Source organism: Lasioglossum baleicum, chromosome 6 (assembly GCF_051020765.1).
Source record: "Lasioglossum baleicum chromosome 6, iyLasBale1, whole genome shotgun sequence".
Classification (NCBI taxonomy): domain Eukaryota; kingdom Metazoa; phylum Arthropoda; class Insecta; order Hymenoptera; family Halictidae; genus Lasioglossum; species Lasioglossum baleicum.
In genome coordinates, this window is record NC_134934.1 from 15,354,472 (window position 1) to 15,364,054 (window position 9,583).

Sequence of the window (9,583 nt, forward strand, 5' to 3'; positions counted from 1 at the left end):
TGCTTCAACAAAATTTCCCATTCAAAAACAAAAAATGTTGAAAAAAATTCAAGATTTCCGTTAAAAGTTGCCGATAAAAAGAGCCACGTATCAAATATTTTTCGAAGAACTATGTCTCGCATAAGTTTCATCGAAATCGGCTTGTGTGACTTGATTTTGTCCGCAGTCTGAGTAAATTCGATGCGAGGGTTTGTCAAAAAATCTTTTCTGAAAACTTTCTGCTAGCCGTTTCTAGTAGAAGATTTCGTGTATACATATAAGATCGTGTTTGGAAGAGATTCGACATGCGATGGCGCAATCTAGAAATCTCCAAAGCGCATCGGCGAACGTCGAACGGCAGAATGAAATCGAAATTGAATTTCTGGTCCCCCGTGATACCCCTTCGGTGCGCGAAGATCTCCCTTCGTGAAACCATCACACGATTACGCTAATTCGGGTATCATTTATTTTTCGTTCACCCTTCCTCTTCTTCCTTACCCTCGATTACTCCGCTCGCTGCGCAAACGAATCTCCTACCCGCCACCACCAACCCTCTCCTATATGATGTGGATGGTACCTTGTGAACTGCTCCACAAGGATCGGGCGACTTTGAAGTACGCGGGGTTTTTGATGTAGCCACCAACTGTTCCAGCCTCGTTCACCATGCAAAGCAGTGAATCACGTATTAGGCTAAGATGAAGCGACAAATCAACGAAGTAATCGACCGGTGTACACCCAAGACAAACGTTCCCATTACCCACTCGTTAAGCTCGATACGTGTATTTGTTCACTCCTATTAACCCTTAAGAGTGGGGCTTGCGTCTGTTTTTAGCCGGAGTTACAAACGTTTCGTTTCGAAATTCTCATTTTCTACTGATTTTATGTGCAGTGACTCCCATTAATATTCGGACTCTCTCAAAAAAATGCTAAACTTTTTAATATTGGAATGTATTATACGATTTGAACTTTTTTGAAAAGCTAGAGCAATTAGTCTAGTACACGTTGTGAAAGGAAATTTTTGAAAAATTGCAATTGGTCGGAATTGTAGAGAAAATACTAAAAGTTGAGTTTTGCAACTTTTTTATGAGGGTCTATATTGCGATTTAAAAAATACGCCTGTGTCAATGATATGTATTGTGAAAACGGCAGAAAGATGTAAGAATCCATCGATTTGTTGCAATTACAGGCCGAAAATCGTGAAAACTAAATACAATTTTGGCCATCTTTAAACTCATTTTACTTTGTAGCTCATTGCAACGTCTGGCGATTTCGATGAAATTTGCAGAATATATATTTAATGGATACATATCTAGGAAACGTGCATCCTGTATTTTTTATGTAAGCCCACGTAAAAAAGTTGCGAACTACAGCTTTTAGTATTTTCTCTAGAATTCTGACAACGCGTTCCAACCAATTGTTCGAATCGTATGGCCCAGTATTAAAAATATTAATATCACGAAAATCGATCAAAATGTAATAACAAAAGCTCCCTTGAAAAGAGTTGCAATATGGAACACGATTTCGACCGCGTTCCCCGAAGTCTGGGCGAAAAATGGAGGAGCGTAGCGGGTCGCAAATAACTCAATCGATCACAATGCCGGGTAGAATTTATGTGGAAGTGGTGACACCGTCAAAGGGATTCTAAGGAAATCGTAAAACTCGGCCCGGCGCGGCGCCGTTGTTCACTTAATCGAACCCGAAGCACGCATCCTCGTCCCGTGACGCGATTCGCCGTTTTAACGCGCGAACACGAGCGCGAAAGTCGAGTGGATGGCGAAGACAAATATGCGGGGAACACGAGACCGTGGTCAAGAGTCTTAACTCTTCTGAATCCGGGCGAAAGCACATGCGTGTGCGCATACGAGCGCACGTGCGTGCACGCGCTATCATCCGCGTCGATGAAATATCGGCGGCGCCGCGCCGTTGTGGTTTTTGCGGTTTTCCTATCGTTTACGGCTATTGAATCGCGAAAGGCGAAGCAAGACGAGCGCCGAAGAGTAGGATCGAACTGACGAGGACAGGAATAATCGGTGACGAGAGGGCCGGAGAAAGAGAAAATGACAAATCCGCCACGTGAGAGCGAAGTATTAATTCTGCGGACGGTGCACCCCTGTTATTTCAAGCAAGGACACGACCCGCCACTCGCCTCCGCCACGCGCCCGCATGCCACTTTATTGGAAAATGTGCAAACATTCTCTTTCTTTCTCTCTCTCTCTCTCTCCCTCCCTCTTGATTCCTGCATCCTCCACCATGTTTTTGCACATTTTTTCCACCCCGTCTGGCCAACGTTCTGCCCATTTGCAAGAGCACTCTACACGAAATGGCACGCGACGCGTACCTCCATTTTATTACAGGATCCGTGGATATAAGAAACGCTTTTTAATCGGAAGCAGAAAAATCCGCTGGCTAGGTGTAAGAATTACTCGTATTCTCCACGTTACGAGACAGCAGATTTACTTTCAAAAGTATTCTTTTCTCCGAGATGCACAGTGACTCTCATTAATATTCGGGCGCTCTGAAAAACGACAAATTTTTAAATATTGGAATATACGTTCTGAACATTTTTGTGAAAACGACATGCATTGAAAGATGTAAGAGCAGATTTATTGCAGTCAGAGGCCGAAAATCGTGAAAAACTGCAATTTTTGACATCTTTAAACGTTTGTAGTTCATCACCGACCGATTTTGAAACGTAGTTTTCAAATTTTCAATGTAGGCCTACATTAAAAATCACGTTGTGTAGCAAACCAATTGTACTGACTTCCCAAAACATTTCAAATATCGCTGCCCCGAAAGTATAATGACGCATTTTCAGAAGAACAATGACGTATTTACATGGTACTGGTTACTGTGAGGCTGGTATTTATTATTTTATAAATTGAAATAACTTAGAAGTTGCAATAATAACCCACAATGTCTATAAACTACTCTCATAGAAGAATTAAACCGAATCTATAGGCCATTTTTCTTTTGCTTGTCCTGTAAAATTTCAATTTTTGCAGTTGTGTCATTATACTTCCGGAGCAGCGATATGGTCCAATATTTAAAAATTTGTGGTCTTTTCAAGATTGTCCAAATATTAATGGTAGTCGCTGTACAGTTTAACACGGAATAACTGAAAAGTTAAAATGAAAAACTAAAAATAAAATTCGACCAAACGTCTTTACTTTTTTTCGCAATTAGAAGTATTGATTTACTAAGTGACGTAGCAAAAAAGATTTTGAAAAAGTTGCAATTAGTAAGAATTATGAAAAGAAAAATACGTCGTTCCCCAAATAAATTACTTTCGTTTCAGCAGAGACGACGAAATTTCTCAATCGAGATAAGAAAGCCGTAAGCAACGAAACAAAAAGTAGAAAATTCTGGAATTACTGTAAATCCGTGTGCGCTGTTGAAAGATTCCAGAAGCTGGTTATTTGAAAGTAATTCGTCGAATTTGCACGCGCGAGTAATGGAACGAGATAGCATGACGGGTTAACGAATTGAGGCGTAACATCAAAAGATGAACTATAACTCTATACAGAGTCCCCGGAGCCGGAAGGGGCGGTTACAACGCCAAAACTACCGTCTTTTAGGTAACCTAGGCAAAGCTATGGAACTTCTCTAACAGCATAATTCGATATGGGCCGAGTCTGCCTAAGCTTGTTTCCGTTATCCGCCATGGTTGAAGTCTTACATTTCCTGCCGTCACTATGTGATTTCCGTGGGCTACCGTAGGGGAATCTTGATACGCGGCATACTGTGTCGAATACGTCTCGGCGATTACCGGTGTTTTTCAACGAGGGAATGATCGTTTTTTCACCGACCATTCGGCCGCGACCGTATTAACGTTTTTGCCGGGGACACGGCGAGTTTCTGTCGCGTGAAATCTGGCGTGTGCGATCAATTTTTGAGGACCACCTCTGATTTATTTACTCGGCAAACTGCGAACGGCCGCAACTAAAATTACAGCACGTCGGTAACCTCTTTTATTTCATTGTTAATACACGTGAAAATCTTGTTCGGACAAACCTACTATTCTCTACGCTTCTAGACGCGAGTTCGGCAAATCTCAAATGTCTCCTGAACATACGAGTTGCAGAAAAGTCTATATTTTGATGCTGTGAATGTGCTGCTTGAATATGCTGTGACGAAGCAGAGCCGATCATTATCATCTTGCTGGCTCTCTCGCACGGATTGGCATCATTGACAGCCCTATGTGTAGATGTAACTCCGAGTGAGAAACTCTTAATCACGTCCTTCGGCAGTGTAATTTATATGATGTGCAAAGATTACTACTGCTGAAAAACCTTTTAAAGTTAAAATTTCACCTGCCTCTGGACGTTTCCATATTTTTGGCTGGCCCAATATTAAAGCCTGCCTTTATATTCACTTGTTCCTAAAAAATTGTAACTTGTGTGTTTAAGGGAAACCAAAATGGTCGTACACCCTCATATTTAGTTTTGTAGAAGATTCTTGTTGTGTATACTCCATTTATGTTTACACCTAACGTTGTAATAAATCTCTTCTGAGATTTTCTCAATAAAAAAAAAATAATATGCTGTGACAAAATCAAACAATTTTTCCCACCTAGAATTTTCTACCATTTAGAATAAGTTTTATGGCTAGACTGCGGATTGTAAGCATTTGCGACAAAAATGGGCACGTACGATAAAATTCTATTCTTAATGCTAACAGCCTTTTTTACAAAATTCTATGGAATTTTATATTCTAGCCTTTTTGAAAATTTTCATAAGTCATAAATGCATAAAGATCTGCAGTCTGGTAATAACAAATGTGGAAGTATCAGCTCACGAGAAACGAAATTACTTTCCGGACGACCTAATATATGATTTCCAATATTTAAATGTGTGGTAATTAATTAGATAGCAACATGTTTAATGATGTAAACAATATTGTGATTAATGGTACAGCAATTTTTGGTGGTGACTATGACGAATGAAAATATCCTTAAAATTTATATGAATGGTGTAAAGAGACCTGTACGCCTGTGTGGTCTAAAAATCGTGACCCGAGGGATTGCGAGGTGAAAATTACTTAAACCTCTCTCGCCTCGGTTTTTTAGCATTACGGAATCCCGATCTTGATCCAGTGATCGCGTACGGAATGTCGGGAGACAAATCGAGCGTTGCTAATTCGCCCCGATAATGACTGAAACCACCGGCGAGAATTAAACGGCGAAAAGATGAAACGGGGGGAGAAATGGTTGCCTGGTTGCTCTTTGAACGAGTAAGGATACTCTCTCAGTGATCGTCGCGCGATCACAGGAGATTAATCTGTGCTCGGTGTGATCTATGACGTTTATTAGAAATGCCATCAGGTGAGAGGAGGCTGCACCACGCTGGTTTGTTTCGTCTGACTGCGTGTATAGCCGCGGCTACAACTTTTCTATGGTAATCGTGTCAAATTGAGGCACGCGACTGACGATTTTAGAAACATCGCCCTGAGCGATCCCCCATAATACACCGCTTTTATTCCAAACAAACCAGAACGAACTGGCCGTCGCTTTTTCGACCGGTCCTGCTTTGACATTACTATTAAGCGAGATCCAGTTTTGTTGGGCGAGCGATTATTCAATAAATATATTTTGATATACAATCGTACACGATATGTGTATAAACAATATTTACACAGCAACTTTCTCGTCGAAAACTTTTCTTTGAGAACTTGTGCACGGTAGACACTCGTGTAATATTGTCAAAAAATTATTAAAAACTATACTTTCGATGTGATCGCTACAGTAAACGTGTAAAGAATTGTTTAACAAGAACAATCTTTCAACCTGCAAGATTTTTTTCTATGCAATCTTTTTCACACTGTTCACATGAAATTGAACCTGTTTTCTCATACATTTGAATTTCTAGTAATTTCTAGAATACAGGAGACTTTAATCATTTTAAACCTGTTACAAATAAAATAGTATTGTAATTTTAATTAAAAAGATTCTATACTTGCTATTGCAAAAGATACAGTATTTTTTAAATCAACTTATTGATCAAACTTACGAGATACCAACGTATTTAATAATGTAGACAATATTGTGAATAATGGTGCAGCAATTTTTAGTGGTGACTCTGGGTCACTTTTCTCCCTGCAAGTAAAGTTTTTCACCCTCGAAGTTCTGTATCCCATTTTTCAGAGAAACATTTACGCAATTATAAAAATACGATACTCCATTATATGTACACCATAATACTTATATGGACGATAATTTTGATTATTTGCGAATGTTCTAGAAAGCAGCGAACATTTTAACCTGATTTAACACTTACCTGCCACGCATTCGAGTCCAGGGCAAGGTAAGACATGTTGTCAGTGTCCTCCGTGGTTGTGGAAGTGTTGCAGACCCTCAAAACCTGTCGCTGGTCAGCACTTTATCAATTCGCGACCTCTCACTCACGTCCCGAGACGATCGGTCGGCGGCATCTTCCGTCGCGTCGCGTCAGTGGCTTCGACGGCGCGTGGAACGTTCTGAAATATATTGTTCGCAGCACTTTAAAATCTCAACAAATTCATCGATCGTGTTCCGCGTTTTCGTCTGAAGCGCGAAAATTCGATTACCGTTAAAACATAACAGAATCCAATCGACAATTCATCATGTAAATAACGATAAACACGATATTACGCAACATAAAAGCGAACAAACTGGCGCCATTGTACGATTTTGTCTAACGGAAGACGGGAAAAATTCATGAACGAACGAAACCCCGTAAACAATCGACTGAATTATAAAATCGGAAATCAATATTCTCTTCGTAATTTGAACCGTACCTCTATTTATCTTTGATAAATTGCACGAATCCAAAGAGAACACATTCATAACGTGGCAAATTGATTGCATAGAACACTTTTCCTTTTTACGATTTCAGGGACACGCTCCTGGACGACTAATGTAAAATAATCGTTACGTTATTCAATAATGTTATATAAAATAAATTGCTAAACGTTTGAGTAAATTTTATGATTAAAGGTCAGATGACATGTTTAGTTTCCATGTTAGAATAGTTCCGAGTGCAAAGGGTTAACAGGGTCGCTACTTTCTCGACCAATTTCCGCAATATTAAACAAAGCTTTAGCGTAACCGCGAATCGAATGGCCAATATTTCGATATTGAACGAATCTGCGAAGCGTTCGGTGCGCGAAAATTCTAGAACAGAAACGAGAGTTGTAAACAACGAGCATTCGCGAAGAGAGCAAACAGTTTGCTGAAAACAGCGATAACATCCAAGGAAAATAGGAAGCCAGGGACAAACGAGAGCCGAGGGGTCCGAGGAAAAAATACGAGTTACACTCTGGCCGTTTCAAGTCCTCCGGCGCGGCGTTCCGTCAACGGATCGAGAACTTAGTTAAGCAAAGTTAAATACTACTCCCCAAGGTGGCACGGCCGCTTTTTAATTGCACTTTCACCAAACGAAAAGACAATTCGGGTTCTACGGTGATGCGACGATTCGAGGCTCGTCACGATGCTGTTGTGTCGTCGAACTATGTGCAGAATCTATTTTATGCATTTATGACAAAAACAGGTACGTACAATTTAAAGCAGTGGACACGTTAAAAATATGTATGGACGTCAATGTATTAGTTTCGGCTTAACAGGACAATTAATAGAAGAATACAAATTTTTATTTGGCTCCTGTGTCCTGCAATCAATGCAAACATTTTTGATTTTGCATAAAGAAACTATTTCCACCGTAGTAAATATACAGACGTAGCTGGCGTTGTCTTTGAACACTTCGATGAATCCTCGTTTCACTGGTAGCTTCGTGCAATATAGCAACAATTGCAGTATGCAAGAAAAACCCTGAGTTTCTAGAAGAGAATGGGTACTTTTGAACGATGTAAGCACCCTTACCCTGGCAATAGAAATCACGACGAGGTTAAAAAAGGAAGCACGCGATAGAACGAATATTCTCCAGCCAAACAGATGAAACAAAAGGATTACAATGGAACATGGTAAATATTGGAACCGCCTCGTGCCCCAGCGAGCATAACCTAAGACGTCGCAGGTTACGCAACAGCGAGCCGAATGGACGACAGAGTGTCACGCGGCGAAACGTACTCACCACCGGCGTGATCGGTTCGTCCTTTCACATTCCAACGCACTTGGAGATCGGTTCAAGATCACAAAGTCACAACTGTTCGTGGAGGTGTCGCTCGATCGCGTAAACCGGAGCACACGGAAAAAAGCGGATCGTCTCGTAGACCCCGAAGAAAAGCGAGCGCACTGGGGGTCCGTTTTGATAACCGGTGTGCGGGGTACGACTCCCGTCTAGGACCGCGTAAACACGACTGGAAAATGACGACTCGGTACTCCTCTCACTCGTGCCCGGTGCCCTCGCGAGGATCCACCTCGTCGATGACTCGCGAAACACAAGGGACGCGCGCGCGTCGCGACGCCGCGGCCGGCTCGTGGTCACCGTGGGTTGCGTTTGCCGAGGGGCCTTTTCGGGGATTTCGTGGCTTCCGGAACCGGCGAAAAGGGCCGTTGACGGACAACAGGTGATAGAAATCAGTCGGCTGTGTCGCGAAAGGTTGATTCTCGTTTTTGTAAACCGCACTCGTTCGTTCTCGATCACGTACACCTCGAACGGGTGTCTGTACCGATAACCTAATCCACGGGCAGATTAGCGGGGGCTAATTCGGAATGCAAGCCGCGTCTTCTTCTTTCTCTTCGACTTCTCGATCCCGTTTCTTGCCCTCCCTTTCGCTCGCCTCTCCCCTCTTCCTGCGTTCTTCGACGTGCTACGCTCTCTCTCTCTTTCCCTCTCTTTCGGCCTCCCTTCTTTCTGCCCCCCTCTCTGTCTGTCTCACACACCCTCGCGGCAGCGGCGGCAGATACTTAGGAGACGCTGACCCGTAATCGGTCGCTGGACACCGAATTTTTCCGCGCACCTTCGAAACGAAACGAAGCGGGTACAAAGCGCACGGCTGAACGATGATAAACGACCGAGCACAAGGACGAGGATGGAAACGGCACGGCATACGCCACGATACACCACGGGAAGGAAGAAAGTGATTTTTGTGCGCGTTCTACCTCCCCCGGTGTGTGTTGCCACCGCACGTGGCACGTCGCGACGTCGCACTGCGCTCGAGGCGAGAGAGGCGCCGCGGCGCCCCCCTGCTCCACTCGTCAGCCACCCTTCGTAAACCACGCTCCCTACCTCCTCATCCTCCCTTTCGCTTTGTCAGCCCGCCCTCCCGCCCGCACCTTGCGGCGCGTCCACCACCGACCTCCCTCTACTACCGTTGCACCCCACGGGGGTGTGGTGCCTCCGCCTCCAGTCACATGACGGACTCTGCGCGGCCTCCCTGCTGTACGCGGACGCCGGCGGGGATGATCTAACCTAACCTATCCTATCCTATCCTATACGCCGCCGCGATAGAACTTACACGAGCGCGCTTCGTTTAACGCGCCGGCCACCGCGGAGCCAGCAAGCCTACTAAATCAACCCCTTCGTCTATGCTCTTCGTCGACGGGGACTGAAACACCGCCGCTAAGAACCTAACCGATGATCCTCTGTGCTGAGGACTGCCGACATAAGCGGCGAGAGTACGCATCAATGGAATCAGTGGTAGATGAACCGGGCGGTGGGGTCGAAAGAGA

The 9,583-nt window shown here is 43.5% G+C and overlaps 1 protein-coding gene across 4 annotated transcripts in view; it reads right to left on the reverse strand.

Moving 5' to 3' along the window:
• Nucleotides 1–9,135, reverse strand: part of Tfap-2 (transcription factor AP-2) — a 267,614-nt gene extending 258,479 nt beyond the window's left edge. Inside the window, exons 1-2 of one of the 4 annotated variants that reach the window (XM_076425761.1) lie at nucleotides 8,043–9,135; nucleotides 6,252–6,450 (exon numbers count right to left, since the gene is read on the reverse strand). In XM_076425761.1, coding sequence (XP_076281876.1) covers nucleotides 6,252–6,287 — 36 coding nt within the window. In that variant the 5' untranslated portion in view covers nucleotides 6,288–6,450; nucleotides 8,043–9,135. Of the gene's footprint in view, nucleotides 1–6,251; nucleotides 6,451–6,750; nucleotides 6,775–8,042 lie in introns of those variants that run through there. The other 3 variants (XM_076425763.1, XM_076425765.1, XM_076425762.1) reach the window with 3 other exon arrangements.
• Nucleotides 9,136–9,583: the final 448 nt, after the last annotated feature.